Source organism: Schistocerca cancellata, chromosome 5 (genome assembly GCF_023864275.1).
Source record: "Schistocerca cancellata isolate TAMUIC-IGC-003103 chromosome 5, iqSchCanc2.1, whole genome shotgun sequence".
In the NCBI taxonomy this organism is placed as follows: Eukaryota; Metazoa; Arthropoda; class Insecta; order Orthoptera; family Acrididae; genus Schistocerca; species Schistocerca cancellata.
Window position 1 is genome coordinate 479,272,268 of NC_064630.1, and position 21,530 is coordinate 479,293,797.

The 21,530-nt window shown below is 41.9% G+C and overlaps 1 protein-coding gene across 1 annotated transcript in view; it reads left to right on the top strand.

Moving 5' to 3' along the window:
- LOC126188612 (methyl farnesoate epoxidase-like) overlaps positions 1 to 21,530 on the top strand; it is a 143,592-nt gene that overhangs the window by 19,540 nt on the left and 102,522 nt on the right. Inside the window, exon 2 of the mRNA XM_049930214.1 lies at positions 8,703 to 8,957. Within this exon, the coding sequence (XP_049786171.1) occupies positions 8,703 to 8,957 (255 nt within the window). The remainder of the gene's footprint in view (positions 1 to 8,702; positions 8,958 to 21,530) is intronic.

Consider the following 21,530-nt stretch of genomic DNA (forward strand, 5'->3'; position numbering starts at 1 on the left):
TTCGGCCAAGCAAAGAGAGCTATAAATAAATGCTGGCCAGAGGGAAAGGATGTCAGAAGATCACCTAAATTGATATCATCTGATGCAGAATCCATTCTATCCATCCAAGACGCAGGAAAACGGTAGAAAACTATAGATAAAGTTTTTGTTGTTTCTTCATTACTGGAGGAGCATTACGTTAGTAAAAGGGTAAATGGCCTTTCAGGTCGTAGTGCAAAGCCCTTAATACTAAAAGGAATTTTTGCTCAGTTTAATACAGTTACAAACTAATAAAATCTTTCCTGGCTTCCAGCCGCGTCAAGTGGTTAAAATCTCACGAGCATTCGACCGAGCTCTCCTCGGACATAGTCAAATGGTAAATGACGATCACAAGTTATTTATAAATCTTAATCCAGAGACTTTTTAAACCTCATTAAAAAATTAAAATGCCAATATGTTTTCAATGCTGATAACATAGTCGATAAATATGTTTTTGTCAACACTTTTCTCATTCTCTTTGGAAGCGGCTTCCGGTTAGAAGCTTTAAAACAGGGTAATGGCACTAAAATGCAACCTGAATGGCTGAAAAATTGGCAGTTATTACAAAACGTTAGAAATTGTCACAATGGAGCTGCAGTAGCTAATTGCAAACAGCACTGCAAAGTTTTTTAAAAATGTCATTAGAAGGCAAAAAGCATGTAATATCCAAATAGAATAGCTAATTGGCAGGGTAATATTAAAACTGTACGACCTGTCACGAAGGAAGTATCTGGCTAGCAGCACAAAGTAAAGTCAGCATGTAGTAAAATGCTTTTTACTGATGATTAAACAAAAACATAGTTTCTCCAGGTAATCATATAACACTCTCAGAATATTGCTTTCCAAGACTGCTATCTGAAATGCACCTTCTTGTTACTAACGAGGGTGAGATTGGATCAATAATTAAACTGATGAAAACTAGGGAATGGTCAGTTTCCCCCACGATTAAAGTACTCAAGTGAAACCACCTTAAAAAGAAAAATCCGTATACGTGCGAATAGGACTTGAGCATCGAGGCTTCAGTACAAACTTAATTATATACACATAGAGTTCATGCATCCCAGGAATCGAGAATTTCCAAGTTTTCTTGCCTGTTATCGATATCAATATTGGCAAGAAGTCAAAATATGAAACCCAAATGGGAGTATCTTTTTGTTGCTTTGTTATAGGTGCTCAAAGTTTTACATGGCCAAGAGACAATAGACCTTATGATGTGATACAAATTTCAACTTGATACGCCTACCCATTCCAGAGAAAAAGGGTTCAGTTGGACAAACAGACAGAAAGATACATAGACGAACAGATGTACAACAAAGTGATTCTATAACGGTTCCGTGTTAACTAATTGACGTACGGAACCCTAAAATGTATCAAAGGATAATGAAGACATTTGGAAATCTACTTATGAGCCATCGCTGTTTGCTTATGTTACCGAAAACGCTGTGTATGTCTGTCAGACATTCAGTTTGGTTCTATAAGTGGTTTAACAACTGAAACTGCTACGTTCTCTTTTCTCTGTGAGTTGCCAGATGGATTAAACAAAAAGTTGCGAACACTAGGCGTCTTCCACAATTTAACTAACGCGTTTTATTTATGTTATTCACAAAATATTACTGCAGAAGTTGGACCATTATGGAATGAGAGGAGTAGCTTGTCTGATACTAGGAGAACAGACATCAAAGGTGGATTATCCATAATAATAATAATGGCTTTGACGCGAAGTCTGATTGGGGTACAGTTAAGTGAAGGGTTCCTCAGGGGTCGGTGCTGGGATCACTACTGTATTTTAAATTTATAAATGATATGCCTTCTAGTGTGACAGTTGATTCTAAAATAAAGAGTTATTGTAAATGATGGGTCCGTTTTTAAAAATTCTTATGTAATCAAGTACAAATCCAAAATGAACAAGCTTTATACCAATGAAAAGGACAAGTTTCAAAGTTTTTGGCGGTAGGCGGCCGCTAGAATTCGCACGGCAACAGGACTGTCATTCCGTTTCACTGTCAGTCTTGAGTGAGATGGCGACTGTGGAGCACAAGGTTTTCTGCGGCCGTGAGTTCGCGAAAAGTGAGTCGTAAATTGCAGTGCAGTGGGCATTTCGTACCAAATTCAGTACTCAACCACCAATTCGCAAAAGCAATAGCCTTTGGTTTAAGCAATTTAATCAAACTAGGAGTGTGTGCAAAGGAAGAAGCACAGGCCTACCACGTGTGTCATAGGGCGATGTCCGACGGATTCAAGAAAGATTTGTGCACAGTCCCAGTAAGACTACCAATAGAGCCAGTCGAGAACTTGGAATACTCCAACGAACTGTGTGGAAAGTTCTGAGAGGGTGTTGATGTACAATCCCTACCGATTACAGCTTGGACGGGCTCTCAACTACAATGACAAAGAGAAACGCCTCATATTTTGTGGTTATGTACTAGGAAAGACGTAGGATGACGCATTTCTACAGCGTGTAATTTTTAGCGATGAAGCGACGTCCCATCTTAGTGGAAAAGTCAACAGACACAATGTTAGCATACGGGGATTGGGAAATCCACATTCACCATTGCAACATGAAAGAGAGTCACCGAAGATCAATGTGTTCTGTGCCGTATTCCATACAAAGGTTTATGGACCATTTTCTTTGCGGAAAGAACTGTAACAGGAATCACGTAGCTGGACATGTTGGAACCATGGCTGTTCCCTCAAGTTATGGAAGATTCCCAGGACTTCATTTTCCAACAGTATGGAGCTCTGCCCCATTGGCACTGTGATGTATGAGGCTTTTTGAATGACTCCATTCCTCAGTGCTGGATCGGTCGCAGGCGCCTTGAGGACCTGGCTCTGCACTTCCGCCCACTGAGACCTCCTGATCTCATACCCTGCAATTATTTTTTTGGGGGGTTATGTGAAGAGAGCTGTTTATATCCCGCCTCTACCAACCACTCTGAATGAGCTACAGACTTGAACACTGCTGCTGTGCTCTCAGTAACAGCAGATACACTCTCGCGTGTGTGGCTGCCGCTTCAATGTTTGTTGTGCAGCCAATGGTGCCCTCATTGAACATTTATCACATTTATATTTATTAAATAATAATTAAAACTAATTAATTACAATTTATTATAAATTATTAAATTCATTAAATTGATATCAAACATTATGAAAAAAGCTTTGAAATTGCCTCTTTTCTTTTGTATAAAGCTTGTTCATTTTGGATTTGTACTTGAATAAATACGAAGTTTTGAGAATGGGTCAATCATTTAGCGTAACCCTGTATTTCTGTTTGTTTCTGTCACTAGCTTGGTAGTGAAAGCCTTTGAGTCCAACACAGGCACTGTATCAAATAGTGCAACTTGAGACATAAGTTCATGGATAATATAAACGAAGTTGATGCTAAATCACAGTAAGACTCAGTTTCTAACGCACAATTCAACGAAAACTGAGATTTGGATTACACAAAATAGGCCTATGACTAGTGAGCCTGAACAATCCGAATTCCTACATGTTCAGATGGATGGCAATCTATCATGGAACGACCTTATCCATTGTCAGAAAACTGAATGAGATAAATGTCTGCAATAAGTGATAGTCCAACATAGAAATTAGTGTACTTTGGTTATTGTCATTCCCTTATGACATACAGCGCTATATTCTGGAGTAACTCTCCAAATTTTTGGCTGAGAAGCGGACAGTTCGAGTTATGCGTGGTGTAAGTTCGCAAACCTCACGTCGACCCCAGACCAAGAGGCTGGGAATTCTGACATTAGCCTCTAAATACATGTATTTTCTTTCATACCGTTTTTTGTTAGCGGCATGAACTTATTTCCAAGAATTATCAGCTTTCAATCCGTTAATACTAACGAGAAAGTCAGTCTGCATGTGGATCGAATCTCCTTGACTCTCGTGAAAAAGCGCACAGTATTATGCTGCTTCCATTTATCTAGCCTATTACCAGAATTAAACAGTCTTAGCAGTAATTTACGCACTTTCAAGTCCAAACTGAGGAATTTCCATAGGAGTCACTCATTCTACTCTGCATGAGAGTTTCTGGAAAAAATTAAGCAAATTCCTGCGTTACATTGTTGATTATGCTAGCATCTACTCAGGAGCTTATCGTTTGCATAGGATTCGTGTAAATTTGATCTGTTGTTAATTTCAGGTACTGATTCGCCTTATGACCATGCAAATTTACTACTTAATTTCGTCCTACAGAACTAGAAATGTAAATAAAAATTAAATAAAACCTTGATTGCAAAAGCATGGAGAAGGAAATCGACCATGTCCCTCTGAAAGGAAACATTCTGGCATTTGCCTTAACTGATTTATGGAAACTGTGGAGAGTCTACATCTGTATGGCTTTGAGAGGATTCGAACCACTGTTCTCTACAATGTGAGTCCAGTGTCTTATCACTGCATCATCGTGCTCAGTGAGTGGGGGAAGAATTGTCGCAAGTAACAGACAACAAGCGGATACTTGTGAATCATTCCACACGACCATGGTGTACGTCTGCGAATAAAGCAATGAAGTTAATAGATTCTCACTAGATTCAGAACAGGCCACTGACCCATTAATCAAACTCACATTCGTAGAGAAGATCATGCAAAAATACATCATGCTTGCAAGAATATCCTATCTGTACATCTCATGTTATCAGAATGAGGATTTTCACTGTGCAGCGGAGTGTGCGCTAATATGAGCACTTGCCCGTGAAAGGCAAAGGTCCCGAGTTCGATTCTCGGTTCGGCACACAGTTTTAATGTGCCAGGAACTTTCATCTCCTGTTATATTGGTTGGCAAGAGGGCAGACCTTAGCTATAGAATCTGACAGTATATTTGTTTGATGGATTTAAAAATTGTTGCTATCGTACGTTTTCTGTGTTCGAAGAGATTTCAGGATTGCAGCCAATCGTCGTAAACTTCCACGATATTTCGATTGGACATCTGCCAGTCATCTTCAAATGCCCCATCAAAGACTGACGGAGAAGGTCGCAGGTCGAAAGATAGACGGATCATTCATTTGGTCCGAAGTGTTAGAGGCTAATCAGAAGTCTGCTGTTCCTCTTCGATCTTCTCTGGTTGATGATAGTGAGCCTCTTTTGATGGATTGTCCTGGAGCTGTGCTGGGGTAGAATAAACCATGGCAGCCTGCAAGCTACAGGGCTGACGAAGACATTCTCCGCTCCGGCTTATATAGCGCACTGAGAGAATTTAGGTGCGCATGCGTCAGAGTAACGGTGACAGGAGGACCATACAGTTGTAATAACAATGCATTAGTGTCTGGAATCTGTTCCTCTACGCTTTTCGGCAGTGCATTTGCACCGGCAACATTCACATTTTGACAAGCTGAAAATGTGTCTTGACTTATTTGAGAAAACGGTGAGGACGCAAAACCTGAATCTACAGTATTTGTAAAATTGTGTCCTGTCATTTCGGATTCCTGAGGCGAGCTGTTGCCGACCGATCGATCGATAATGCTTCCCTGTTCACAACCTGTTTCACTGTCTACACCATTATTTGCCGCCCGCTCCATTTCCCTATGCACAATTACCAAATTACTACTTGGAATGTCTGTTAATTCACTACACATTGGTGCTGATAAGCTATGCTCGTCGTCACTATTATTTCTCAGTTTACTTTGGAGCCTAGTGTTACGTTTTTCACACGCCATTATTGTGACAATATTTCACACGATAACACAGAAAAACACAATTTGAAGAGCAAAAATAAGAGAACACATTAACGTAGCACTGAAAATAATATCTAGTTAATTGCAGCTGCGAAATACTTGGTGCAAATCTACATGCATGCCACAACTGTTTTACTGTGCAACAATGAAAAACCACAACTACCAAGGAAATTCTCTCTATAATTACGCGCTAGCAATAAACAAAAGCTACACTAAATACACAAACTACAAGAAAAAATCAGAAGATTCCAGTGAGATATCCTTGGCTAAGGGTCGTCATGTGAAACGTCCCCTTAGAACAAATTATACACGACTGTGCTGATAAACCTCTTACACTATTTGCTTTTCAAACAGCTGAGCAAAACTGAACGTACTCAAACATTCACTAAAGTGACACGCAATATTTTTAGCGCAACGCAATCTGACTACCAAAGATCCCTGCAAAAGAATGGCCCTGAGTAACATTAAACTACACCTTTCAGAAATCACTTACCTCACAAAAATCTTCATTACTCGAATTACTGCAATACAGCGAGCACCACTACTGCCAGCTAAATAAAAGATTCAAACTACGGAAGGCACTAACTACTGATAGGGATAGTTAGCAAATGAAAGATATTAATAGAGAACAAACAATGTATTTACCTTAATAGTCATAATATATATAGCAGTTCATGACAAATTTCAAAACTCCGCCATCTCTCTCCCCACATCCACCACTGCTGGCGGCTCACCTCCAACTGCGCAACGCTACGCGCTGTTCACATCCAGCTGCCGCTGCCCAACACTACAATGGCAGACAACAATGCAAACTAGCCACAGACTGCACACAACACAGCCAGTGATTTTCATATAGAGCGCTACGTAACGTTGCCAATAAGAAAACATAAACAACCTACTTACAACACAAACAATATGCACAGAAACATACATTGTTCCACTACTCGTGTCTGATCACCTGCATCCATTCATGTCCATCATGCACTCCGACAGACTTGTGCAATTCCAGCAGGACAATGCCAATCACACGTCCAGATTTGCTACAGAGTGGCTCCAGGAACACTCTTCTGAGTTTAAACACTTCCGCTAGCCACCTAACTCCCCAGACATAAATATCATTGAGAGTATATGGGGTGCCTTGCTCTGTTTTGTTCAGAAAATCTCTCCACCCCCTCGTTCTCTTCCGGATTTATGGACAGCCCTGCAGGATTCAAGGCATCCGTTCTCTCCAGCTCTACTTCAGATATTAGTCGAGTCCATGCCACGTCGTGTTGGGGCACTTCTGGCTGCTCACAGGGGCCCTAAAAGCTACACTACTGGCCATTAAAATTGCTACACTAAAAAGAAATGCAGATGATAAACGGGTATTCATTGGACAAATATATTATACTAGAACTGACATGTGATTACATTTTCACGCAATTTGGGTGCATAGATCCTGAGAAATAAGTACCCAGAATAACCACCTCTGGCCGTAATAAAGACCTTGATACGCCTGGGAATTGAGTCAAACAGAGCTTGGATGGCGTGTACAGGTACTGCTGCCCATGCAGCTTCAACACTATACCACAATTCATCAAGAGTAATGACCGGCGTATTGTGATGAGCCAGTTGCTCGGCCACCATTGAACAGACGTTTTCAATTGGTGAGAGATCTGGAGAATGTGCTGGCCAGGGCGGCAGTCGAACATTTTCTGTATCCAGAAAGGCCCGTACAGGACCTGAAACATGCGGTCGTGAATTATCCTCCTGAAATGTAGGGTTTCGCAGGGATCGAATGAAGGGTAGAGCCACGGGTCGTAAGACATCAGAAATGTAACGTCCACTGTTCAAAGTGCCGTCAATGCGAACAAGAGGTGACCGAGACGTGTAACCAATGGCACCCGATACCATCATGTTGGGTGATATGCCAGTATGGCGATGACGAATACACGCTTCCAATGTGCGTTCACCGCGATGTCGCCAAACACGGATGCGACCATCATGATGCTGTAAACAGAACCTGGCCTCATCCGAAAAAATGACGTTTTACCATTCGTGCACCTAGGTTCGTCGTTGACTACACCATCGCTGGCGCTCCTGTCTGTGATGCAGCGTCAAGAGTAACCGCTACCACGGTCCCCGAGCTGATAGTCCATGCTGCTGCAAACGTCGTCGAACTGTTCGTGCAGATGGTTGTTGTCTTGCAGACGTCCTCATCTGTTGACTCAGGGATCGAGACGTGGCTGCGGATAAGATGCCTGTCATCTCGACTGGTAGTGATAGGAGGCCTTTGGGCTCCAGCACGGCGTTCCGTATTACGCTCCTGAACCCACCGACTCCATATTCTGCTAACAATCAGTGGATCTTGACCAACGCTACCAACAATGTTGCGATACGATAAACCGCAATCGCGATAGGCTACAATCCGACCTTTATCAAAGTCGGAAACGTGATGGTATGCATTTCTCCTCCTTACACGAGGCATCACAACAACGCTTCACCAGGCAACGCCGGTCAACTGCTGTTTGTGCATGAGAAATCGGTTGGAAACTTTCCACATGTCAACAGGTTGTAGGTATCGCCACCGGCGCCAACCTTGTGTGAATGCTCTGAAAAGCTAATCATTTGCATATCACACCATCTTCTTCCTGTCGGTTAAATTTCGCGTCTGTAGCACGTCATCTTCGGGTGTAGCAGTTTTAATGGCCAGTAGTGTATTAGGGAGGTGTAACAATTTCTTTGGCTGTTCAGGGTATATACCCACCATTGTTAGTGCTGCCACCTGCCGTCTGAGTGTGGTTATTGCATGTTGACGTCGAACATAGGCGGTAGTGACATCTGTGGTTGCATGTGTATTTTGGCTCGAATGTGCATGGGCACACGTACTTTCTACAAAATAACTGTATAAGGTGAAAGATAGGTTAGCTAGAAAGTATTAATTGATGAACGATTCAGCAAATATTTCACTGAGGCACTAACATTCATTTGCTATTGGACACCTTTATACACGTATTACTGGGGTCTCCTTAGGTCCGACGTGGTTTCCACTGGTGGGCAACCACCAGGGCGTCCGCCAGCTGAACAAGAAACTTGGATCGCAGCACCAGGCGTTCACATACCTCGCCCAGAAGTACAAATCGCCCGTGGTGGGCCTTCGTCTAGGCGGCAACCTGACCGTCATCGTTTCCACCAGGAGCCTCATATGCGAGGTGCTCACGCGACCAGAATTTGAAGGACGGCCCCAGAACTTCTTCGCATATCTGCGAAACCTGGGGCTGAGAAAAGGTGAGTCGCACTGCTTTACATTTAATGTATCATTACCATAAGCAGTCACAAGTAAAGCGATCAGTGAGGTGGTCTGTTTCACTGTGATTACAAACAACAAACCGAGACTAAAGCTGGCGCCAACCAAAGAGCAACCTGGGATACGGAAATAACATAGCACTCTCTCCTAGTGGTGGCGGTTTAAAAAGCAAAACGGAAATGAAGTGGCTCAGTGGATACGCGCCTGCAGTGGATCTAGATCCCAATCTATACTAGTATATTTAATGACAAAAAAAAACGACGTACAATGAAGGAATTATCCGAATTAGACGGAAATTCGTAGATGTGACTTATGTGACTTACATGTACAGACAAACAAATGATTACAATTCCAGAAAATTTTCCCCCGTCGGAGGTTCGAGTCCTCTCTCGTCCCCCCCCACCCCCCCCCCACCCCCCGTGAACCATGGGCCTTGCCGTTGGTGGGGACGCTTGCGTGCCTCAGCGAAACAGATAGCCGAACCGTAGGTGCAACCTCAACGGAGGGGTATCTGTGTTGAGAGGCCTGACAAACGTGTGGTTCCTGAAGAGGGGCAGCAGCGTTTTCAGTAGTTGCAGGGGCAACAGTCTGGATGATTGACTGATCTGGCGTCGCAACACTAACCAAAACGGCCTTGCTGTGCTGGCACTGCGAACGGCTGAAAGCAAGGGGAAACTACAGCCGTAATTTTTCCCGAGGGCATGCAGCTTTACTATATGGTTAAATGATGATGGCGTCCTCTTGGGTAAAATATTCTGGAGGTAAAGTAGTCCCCCATTCGGATGTCCGGGCGGGGACTACTCAAGAGGATGTCGTTATCAGCAGAAAGAAAATTGGCGTTCTACGGATCGGAGCATGGAATGTCAGATCCCTTAATCGGGCAGGTAGGTTCGAAAATTTAAAAAGGGAAATGGATAGGTTATAGTTAGATATAGTAGGAATTAGTGAAGTTCGGTGGCAGGAGGAACAAGACTTATGGTCAGGTGAGTACAGGGTTATAAATACAAAATCAAATAGGGGTAATGCAGGAGTAGGTTTAATAATGAATAGAAAAATAGGAATGCGGGTAAGCTACTACAAACAGCATAGCGAACGCATTATTGTGGCCAAGATAGATGCGAAGCCCACGCCTACAGTAGTACAAGTTTATATGCCAACTAGCTCTGCAGATGACGAAGAAATTGAAGAAATGTATGATGAAATAAAAGAAATTATTCAGATAGTGAAGGGAGACGAAAATTTAATAGTCATGGGTGATTGGAATTCGTCAGTAAGAAAAGGGAGAGAAGGAAACGTAGTAGGTGAATATAGATTGGCGCTAAGAAACGAAAGGGGAAGCCGCCTGGTAGAATTTTGCACAGACCACAACTTAATCATAGCTAACACTTGGTTCAAGAATCATAAAAGAAGATTGTATACATGGAAGAAGCCTGGAGATACTGACAGGTTTCAGATAGATTATTTAATGATAAGACAGAGATTTAGGAACCAGGTTTTAAACTGGAAGACATTTCCAGGTGCAGATGTGGACTCTGACCACAATCTATTGGTTATGAACTGTAGATTAAAACTGAAGAAATTGCAAGAAGGTGGGAATTTAAGGATATACGACCTGGATAAACTGAAAGAAGCAGAGGTTGTAGAGAGTTTCAGGGAGAGCATAAGGGAACAATTGACAAGAATGGGGGAAAGAAATACAGTAGAAGAAGAATGGGTAGCTTTGAGGGATGAATTAGTGAAGGCAGCAGAGGATCAATTAGGTAAAAAGACGAGGGCTAATAGAAATCCTTGGGTAACAGAAGAAATATTGAATTTAATTGATGAAAGGAGAAAATATAAAAATGCAGTAAATGAAGCAGACAAAAAGGAATACAAACGTTTCAAAAATGAGACCGTCAGGGAGTGCAAAATGGCTAAGCAGGGATGGCTAGAGAACAAATGTAAGGATGTAGAGGCTTATCTCACTAGGGGTAAGATAGATACTGCCTACAGGAAAATTAAAGAGACCTTTGGAGAAAAGAGAACCACTTGTATGAATATCAAGAGCTCAGATGGAAACCCAGTTGTAAGCAAAGAAGGGAAAGCAGAAAGTTGGAAGGAGTATATAGAGGGTCTATACAAGGGCGATGTACTTGAGGACAATATTTTGGAAATGGAAGAGGATGTAGATGAGGATGAAATGGGAGATATGATACTACGTGAAGAGTTTGACAGAGCAATGAAAGACCTGAGTCAAAACAAAGCCCCGGGAGTAGACAACATTCCATTAGAACTACTGACAGCCTTGGGAGAGCCAGTCCTGACAAAACTCTACCATCTGGTGAGCAAGATGTATGAAACAGGCGAAATACCCTCAGACTTCAAGAAGAATATAATAATTCCAATTCCAAAGAAAGCAGGTGTTGACAGATGTGAAAATTACCGAACTATCAGTTTAATAAGTCACAGCTGCAAAATACTAACGCGAATTCTTTACAGACGAATGGAAAAACTAGTAGAAGCCGACCTCGGGGAAGATCAGTTTGGATTCCGTAGAAATATCGGAACACGTGAGGCAATACTGACCCTACGACTATCTTAGAAGCTAGATTAAGGAAAGGCATACCTACGTTTCTAGCATTTGTAGACTTAGAGAAAGCTTTTGACAATGTTGATTGGAATACTCTCTTTCAAATTCTGAAGGTGGCAGGGGTACAATACAGGGAGCGAAAAGCTGTTTATAATTTATACAGAAACCAGATGGCAGTTATAAGAGTCAAGGGACATCAAAGGGAAGCAGTGGTTGGGAAGAGAGTGAGACAAGGGTTGTAGCCTCTCCCCGATGTTATTCAATCTGTATATTGAGCAAGCAGTGAAGGAAATAAAAGAAAAATTCGGAGTTGGTATTAAAGTCCATGGAGAAGAAATAAAAACCTTGAGGTTTGCTGGTGAAATTGTAATTCTGTCAGAGACAGCAAAGGACTTGGAAGAGCAGTTGAACGGAATGGACGGGGTCTTGAAAGGAGGATATAAGATGAACATCAACATAAGCAAAACGAGGATAATGGAACGTAGTCGAATTAAGTCGGGTGATGCTGAGGGAATTAGACTAGGAAATGAGACACTTAAAGTAGTAAAGGGGTTTTGCTTTTTGGGGAGCAAAATAACTGATGATGGTCGAAGTAGAGAGGATATAAAATGTAGACTGGCAATGGCAAGGAAAGCATTTGTGAGGAAGAGAAATGTGTTAACATCGAGTATAGATTTAAGTGTCAGGACGTCGTTTCTGAAAGTAATTTATGGAGTGTAGTGGAAGTGAAACATGGACGATAAATAGTCTGGACAAGAAGAGAATAGAAGCTTTCCAAATGTGGTGCTACAGAAGAATGCTGAAGATTAGATGGGTAGATCACATAACTAATGAGGAAGTATTGAATAGGATTGGGGAGAAGAGAAGTTTGTGGCACAACTTGACTAGAAGAAGGGATCGGTTGGTAGGACATATTCTGAGGCATCAAGGGATCACCAGTCTACTATTGGAGGGCAGCGTGGAGGGTAAAAATCGTAGAGGGAGACCAATAGATGAATACACTAAACAGATTCAGAAGGATGTAGGTTGCAGTAGGTACTGGGAGATGAAGGAGCTTGCACAGGATAGAGTAGCATGGAGAGCTGCATCAAACCAGTCTCAGGACTGAAGACCACAACAACAAACAACAGGTAGCGTGTAGGCTTAGGGACCAATGACCTCAGTAGTTTGATCCCATAAGACCTTACCACAAATTTCCAATTTTTTTCAGAAAATTTGGATGATTTATTTAAGAGTAAGAGTTTCACAAGTTGACGAAGTTACTAATGTGTTGGTCCACCTATGGTCCTTACGCAAGCAGTTATTCAGCTTGGCACTGACTGACAGATTTGTTGGATGTCTTCCTGATGGATATCGTACCAAATTCTGTTCAATTGGCGCGATAGATCGTAAAGATCCCTATCTGGTTGGAGGACCATACCCAGAATTTTCCAAACGTTCTCAGTTGGAGAGAGATCCGAAGACCTTACTGGCCAAAGTAGGATTTGGCAAGCACGAAGACAAGTTAGAGAAACTCTCATCATGTGCAGGTGGGCACTACCTTGCTGAAATGTAAGCCGAAGATGGCTTGTCATGAACGGAGATTAGAATGTCGTGACCTACCGCTGTGCTGTAAGGATGTACCGGATGAAAAAGACGCCCACCTGTGAAAAGAAATGGCACCCCAGGTTATCACTCCTGGTTGTCTGACCATACGGCGAGAGTTTATACTGGTTATCTTCATGCTTGCCAAACCGTACCTTGGACAGCCACGTGCACAGATCTTTCCCCAGTTGAGAATGTTTGGAGCATTATGGGCACGGCCTTCCAAACAGCTCGGCATTTTGATGAGCTAACACGCCAGTTAGAATCTGGAACGATATCGCTCAGGAAGACATCGAAGGACCCTGTCAATCAATGCCAAGCCGAGGAAGTGCTTGCATGAAGGCCATAGGAGGACCAGTGCGTTACTGATTTACTGAGTTTGTGAAGCTCTTTCCCTTGAACAAATCAAAATTTTTTCTTAAATTGTAATCATTTATTTGTCTGTATATGCATATCACATCCACTGATGTCCGCCCAATTGAGATAATTCCTTCATGGTGCATCGTTTTTATTCTTATAGTGTATTTTTTCTGTTTACCTGTTTTTTCAAGTCTTGCAATGATTTATTAATATGAAAATACCAACTTACTCTGTAGCCACTGTACTATATCATTTTCAGGCAGTGCCCATTGGTTAGTGTTGTTCGCCACTATGTATGCCAGAAGCGGTTTCCCGATTTACAGGGAATGACTTCTACACACCAGTCTGGAAATAATTTGGACCGGCCTTCTCTTAATCCAGCTAACTGGGTGGTAATCTGGACCGACCATGCTGTTTTAAAAGGCGAGTGGCTTCCGCCGGATGGCCACTATTTCCGAACGGCCTTTTAGCAAATGTCTTGACAGGAAGCAGCACCTTACAGCAAGTACTAAAGCATCATCGGGAAATAGCTAATTGAAATATCTACAATTTTCTCTCGAGCCTGATTGTTGAAATAATTTCGTAGTGCTGTTTTGTTGCTCGAGAAATCACGTGTCAGGCAGAAACCCTAGTGAGCGTAGGACGGTAGCTGTGGTCGCTGCGGGCTCGAGCAGAGGTTTTAAAAGTGTTGCATTATGAAGCTAGGAGTAAGTGTATATATGCAGACTGAAACGACAAATGAAAATTTATGCAAAAGCCAGGATTCGAACCTGTGTTTCCTGCTCAATAGGCAGATGTGGTAATCACTACATCACCCTGGCACAGTAGCTTTGCATAAGTGCAGGGACTACCCTAGCACGGGTAACTTCTCAATCCAAATTCCTATTCTTGCCTCAGCCCAGTGATATTTCTCCCTGAAATCGAACAACATTCTGCCTAGTGAGCAGGAAACCAGGTTTGAATCCCAGCGTTGGTACAATTTTTCATTCGTCGCTTCAGTATGCGTATATACATCACAGATGTATGAGACTTTGAAAGGTCTGTGGAACCATATGTTTCCATTTGCTGGGAGTGAGGGATACTCAGAGATCAAAGAGTTGTTCTGCTATAGAAAACTGGAAGAATTTGAAAGTGTGCTTCCAGTGCATATGTTGAAAGGCTTGGTGGTGTGAGTTAATGAGCGAGGGGCAGGCTTATATCAGTACGTTGTGAAACCAGCTATGTGGAAGTACTATTTGACAACGACGAAACAGACTTGTCCAGGTTTTATAAAAAGCAATAAATTCCATTTGTTCCAATGGAAGCCTGAAGTGTGTGGGTTTTGTGTGTGTCCTCAGTTTCGACTTTAGACAGTGATATTTATAGAGGAGGTGTCAGAAACCAGTTGGTGACCGTGTGGTGACTGTTTGGGGTGCCGGTTTAGCAATAAAGTGGTCGGGCGTGAGAGTCTTTTGAAAGTACGCTGATCTGCAAGTCTTAAGGACGAAAGTCACTTTCGCATGATGTGTCACTACCAGGTAACATAGCTTGATGGAACTTAGACCATACGTAGAAAGGACTGCTTAGTATAGTACAGTAGCTAACGAAAGAAATACTCAGCGAGTTGAACACTTTTATTCACAGCCAACAATTACACTAAAGTCACGACGATTAGTGATGGTCCCCTGGACGTTATTAAGGGGGGCAGGACGTCAAACGGGCCGTCTTGGGGCAGGAGAGACACCACACGACATTTTAATTCCCACTGTCTATACTTCTACGAATACATTCATAAAACTTTGTCGGCATGATCAGGAAGGATTCAGGATTCACAATCATAGCAGTGGAAGTTCCAAAAAATTACAAAATATTTTTTTTTTACATGTGAAAGTTCATCATTTTTTTCACTTCTATTGGCTGCGTTTGTTGCTATAGGTACACGTTTCTTCGTAAGTAAGAGAGATTCTTCGATGAATTTTGCACAGCATTCAAACCATACTTACAGGTGTATGAAACTCTAGAAATTATTTAATTTATGAAAAAATGAATGTGCTGTTACATTTTAAACTTCATGTTCAGAAAAAACTCAAATTTTATAGTTAATTATCTCAATTTTTACCACAGTTTTTAATATATTTTGAAAATTCTGGAGTTTCATACACCTGTAAGTATGGTTTGTATGCTGTGCAAAATTCATCGAAGAATCTCCCTTACTTATGAAGAAAAGTGTACCTACAGCAACAAATGCAGCCGATGGTAAGTGAACAAAAGGTGAAATACAAATGTAAAAAAAAAATTATTTTCTTATATTATTGAACTTCCACCACTACAAGGGTAAATCCTGAATCCTTTCTGGTCATTCTGACAAAGTTTTATGAATTTATTTTTAAAAGTATAGACAGTGGAAACTGAAAATTCCTGTGGTGTCTCTCCTGCTCCAAGTCGTCCCGTTTGACGTCCTACCCCCTTCAAGGCGAGACATTATTCTTAATAGGCTGTGTGAACACAACGGTTGAAAATGTATGCTCTAGAACCTGCTCACCTGTTAGTCATAAGGTTAGTAAGGAGTTCCTTCACCTGATTGGTTGACAGCTGCTAGACAGTCGTCGGTGCATGATGTGGAAGTGCCGCAAAACGCCTCCGCGCCGCATCTGACTCTTTAAGCCGGGGGAACGGGCATGCCAGTTCATTCGTCGAAAATGCTCTCCTTCCAAGAATTACTCCACCTCTGCTGTTCGATACGATCGCCCACTGTCACCCATGAAAGGAAAGGAAGTCAGTGCCGAATGCACCCCTGGAAATACGCTCATGGGGGGGGGGTCACGATAACGATCACCTGCAAGCTTACCGTTTTTAAAGATCTCGATGTCAGCACGCCCTTGAATTATTATGCCTCTCCAAGCCAAAACACCAGAACGATCATGTTCGACAATGTTCTTGGGTGAATTATATGGTCCCACCTCTCACCAGACGAAGGTGGCCCAGATTCTCTGCTCGCAGTGAATCTCTTCTCATCCGAGAAGGGCACGTGACCAAACTTCCCGTTGATCTAGTTCCTATGCTCGTGGCACCGTCGCAGACCGTGCCGCTGTTATGCGGGTGTCAATTGAAAACGACATACTGGTCGTCGGGCACTGTAAACCACGAGACTGCGTGCCTTGCAGTCCTGTTAAATGTGATTGCAATTGCACCCACTCTTTGAGTGAGTTCATTCTTCCCAGTTGCATAATGCAGTGGTCATCTGCTCTTGTAATTTGTGGCCGATGAATTCCTCTCCATGGGGCAACAGTGCCTGTGGTCCGGAACGCTCTCTATGCACGTGAAACAATTCTGTGAGCAGTACCGAACTCCCGGGCTACACTCGTCATGCTTCGGCCTTCTGCCAGTTTCCAGATGTTTTCTCTCCGTGTGAAATCGTCCAGATCTTGCGCCAGGCCATGTTGTAATGAAGAGTACGGCCACAGTCCACCGTAACTGCTCGCTGATTTATATACACTGTCTTTTCCGGTCCCTGCAACTTGCCCCGTGTTGCGGGAACAGCCTAATTTGACGCTATGGCCACCGTGAGCTCTCTGCCACCATGAAATCTCTGACATCACACTCGGGTAGTTGATATGGTATGTTACTTTTTATGTTTCGTCCGTAAGTTCTGCGGAACCGTATAGCTGGTTTGCTGCAGAGCACTGATTGATGTTGTATGAGCAATTACAAGATTAGCCGTGTTTCGTTGGCAAAATCGATGCTGTCAGCCGATGTCATACGTGTTAAAGTGAAGATAATTAATCTGGTCTGCCAATAAATGGTTCCTAGAAACTCCGTGGAACAATACGTTGTATAGGACGAAATGGACCATTTCATCACCATTAAACTTGGTAAATCATTTCTGTAGTCAGAAGAGGCAAGGGCATACAAGAGGCAACAGGACCACGTGAAATAAAGCAATGAACTGATCAAACCAATCTTCAGGGTACTGAGAGACTGTATGAAGTCTGCGAAGTTTAAACGCCCATATCCAGCAGTAATGGCCATTAGGTTCCACATAAATTTTCCCTGATTAAAGATCCCTCTTTGCTATTAAATAAAGCCCTAGAACGATAATATAAGATTGTGATCTGTCTGCTCTTGAGACATGATTCAATGCAGACACACATACACTTTCTGAAATAATTTGCTATTGTTAACTGAGGAAATTTCGCAATACTGTTAGACAGCAGAAATGTATTATGGCCAAATGTAAAATTTTCTTAGAGTCCTCTTAGCCAACATCAAGCCAAGACAAGCCAAGTTAACGCCCAATGTCGCAATCCGAGTTGCTGAGAAAGTACTCGAACACATCCCTTCGACGCCTACGAGAGTGCTCTTGTAATATGCCGACGCTGATCTGGGTAGTAAAGCCTGCTGTGCGGGCTACACTGCCTTCCGCCCAGCACCATGTTTACACGAATGGGTGCCACCGGGATGACGACCTCCAGAGATTTTTGAGACAGCGTAAACACTTTCTGAGGCCATACGCTCCCTTGCCACTGGCCTGCTCGCCGCCACAGAGAAGAATATACGATTATAACTTTAAAGTACTAAATTCTTGTGTCATTAATGTTGTATCAGTACCGACCAGCGCGCCAACCGTCTTGCTCCACGACACTATATGCTCCGTCATCTCGACAGCAGTAGGAATCTCAATCCAGCACCCTACAAATTAGCGTCATAAGTGTAAGTCGGCTGCTGCCACCATACCAGAACGACGTCTACAGCATCATCACCGTTTGGACCTCCATCCCTACGCAATGCTGTGCAGTGAGTGAAGCATATTTCTGTTGATCTTTCTCACTGTGTTGTTGTTTGTGTCCATGTAGAATCGTAGGAACATTAATTTCGCACTCAAAATGTCGTCTGCTAAATCTCAGGAACCTGCAGATTTCTCTTTATTTAGATGAAATGCCAGAGAAATGTATTTAGAGCCAGTGAGGTGCAACTTTTGTAACTTATCAGATCTTGAACTTCCACGCACTAAATCAGTACCAGCTACATGTGACAGTTGTAGAAAGTTTAGACTCTTGGCGCAGGACTGCTCACAGTAACTTTGGACTACCCATAAGGATTCATTTGTTGTATTGCCGAGTGCACTGTAAGCGTAGTTTTCCCATATCTTTCTTGTGTAACAGCAGCAGTAGAATCCGAAAAGTGGTGTATGCGCATGCTGCTATTATGGGTGCAACTTTCACCACTTTGATAGAGCGAGTAAAAGCGTATGAGCAGGAAACTGAAGGCCTACATAAGCAAATTGAAACCTGACAAGCTGCGGTACAGTAGTTGCAATTAGTCAGGAGAAGCGAAGATCGTATTAAGTGCACGCTCCACTCCTCTAGATCCGCCAACAGTAAATTAAATAACACCTTTTTCTGTAAAACCAATGAATAGATTACCGTATTCAATAAAGGTGTATTAGCTACTGCCGAATTGGACAGTTGGCTGAATGAAACATGTTTGTATATGGCTCACTTATAGTTAATGGGTCAAGCTAAAGCATAGGTAAGTATCATGAGATATTTAGCAAGGCAAGAACGTTCCAAGAGCCGATTATGTTTTGTATCAGCACTACCTGAAGGAAAACAGTGTGAGACTTTTTAGAGAAAAACTGAGTAGTTTATTGCAGAAGTCGTGGAATCTTTTTCGGATAGGATCTGGATGATTGATGCATAGACATATGATCTGATACAAACGAACATACGGTGATGCAGTTACCTTGTGTGAAGCTGAAAACATGGCTCAGATTCTCCATCCTGACTCCTACCGGGCCTTTACTTCTGAAGTAAGGTGTTACAGATGTGGATGTAAGAGTCATCTGCAGAAGCGATGTCACCAGCGTGATTGTTATGACCGTGGTCGAGTTGATCATAAGGCACAAAAGAGTAAGAATAAGAAACGAGGGAAACATCACCAAAAAATCGATCTTTTACACACAAACGGGAATGAATCACCTGTCAGAAGGCATTCCCAGTAGAAAGGAGCACTGCACACACATACGCAGAGACGGAATGCTGTTTCTTAGGCTTAGTGCAGGGCAAGGGACGTAAGTTTTTAGTAGGTACAGGTACACACAGTAATATCTCTGGATGTCTTAGGCAAGAAGAGACTTGTTTCCATGATACAGGTTATGTGTCGTAAATGACAACAACGTGAAGTCATTAGGAACAACACTACTTGACTTTAGCATTGCAGCTAAGCGTTTTCGAGGATACATATAAGTACTGAAGAATGTTGGTGGAAGTTGTTCTGCAATACTCATACTAGACTTTATTGATAAACATCATGCCAAAATTGATCTTTCATGGTGTATAACTGAAATCACTGGACATTTTTTTCTCTAGAAACAACAACTGCAAGAGAAAGAATGTTTCAAGGGACACCTATCACGAAGATGTTGCCAACTAAACTGTGCACATGCAAGCTAAATATTGGTTTCCATGTTAACATACATAGGAATGTTGATTTCGATTCCTGTAGATACTGATGCGTTACAAGAAGTTTTGTTTGTGGCAGAAAGACTACAAAGTAACGAAGAGTTAGATAAAATGCATTGTTTTGTGTGCAGATGTGTGATACAGATGAGTAACAGAAATAGAGAGTTTATGATTCCTGTTAGTCTAGGGATGAGGTCAGTCTTCCAAAGCGCTTGATAACTGCCTGTTTAGATGTTGAAAATGAAAAAGATATTAATACATTATGTGACAAATAGATCCACAAGCAAACAATGAGTGCATCTGCATTATGTAAGAAAGTGAACTATTTGCAGGGAAGTAATTGACAAGTGATGGAAGTTTTGTTAATACGGTTTGTAGATTTGTTTAGCACAAATGGCCCTTTACTGGCGGTGTCTGTTACACAACATCATATACACATAGGTAACAATGCTCCAGTCTTTAGGAAACCATACAAGGTACAGTACACAAGTGTCTATAGCTATTGATGGAAGAATACGTTGACCAGCAACTGGCACAAGGAATAATAGAACGTAGTGTTATTTCATGGAGTTCAAATACTGTCATTTTCCAAAAGAAATTTCTGGATTATACTAAGAACTACAGATTCTTTTACGATTATAAATACTTAAATACCAAAGCTATCACTGACACATATCTTATTTCCAGTGTTATGGAGCCATTGGACAATCTGGGTCAATGCATATGCTTCTCAACAATGGATCTAAGCAATGGGTATAATCAACTGCAAGTAATTCCAGAACATAGGCTAAAAACTGTCTTTGCAACACCATCAGGTCATTACCATTATTGCAGAATATCATGTGCACTTAAAAATACACCAGCAACATTTCAGAGACTATAGGATAGTGCTAAAAAAAAGTATGATGTACTTAGATGACATCATCACATTTTCCGATAGTTAGAAGAACATGTCAAGCATTTGGAAGAAGTATGCAACAGACTACAGTCAGCATATTTGATGCTCAGTTTGTATAAATGAGATTTTGCACAAACAACAGATAAGTACCTTGGCCATGTAGTTAGTGCAGAAGACTTAAAAACTAATACCTAATTAATTTTGGAGGTCTGTGACTTCATAACACAACAAACAACCAAACAGCTTCAGTCATTCTTAGCTCTATACTGTCATTACAGGAAGTTCAATAAAGATTTTGCAAAATTTACTTTACCATTGAACCAGTTGTTGCAAAATGGTGTAAAATTCGAGTGGGCAACAGATTGCAAACAGCATTTGAGATGCTGAACAAAAGGTTGACATCAGATCCAGTACTGATATTCACAGATTTCGAAAAAGAATTCATCTTTTTTATGATACTAGTAATAGCACACTTGGGTATAATCTCAGTCAGAATTCAGATTTCAAAGAATATCCTGTGGCTTATGCATGTAGACAACTCAACAAGACAGAAAAGAATATGCTAGCAGTGATTTATGGTATTACACACTTTTGGTGTTGTGTGTATGGCCAAAAGTTCAAAGGGGTAGCAGATCACCCATCACTAAAATTGTTCTTAAGATTAAAGAATCTTTCTGGCAGATTAACGTGATGGGCACTCAAC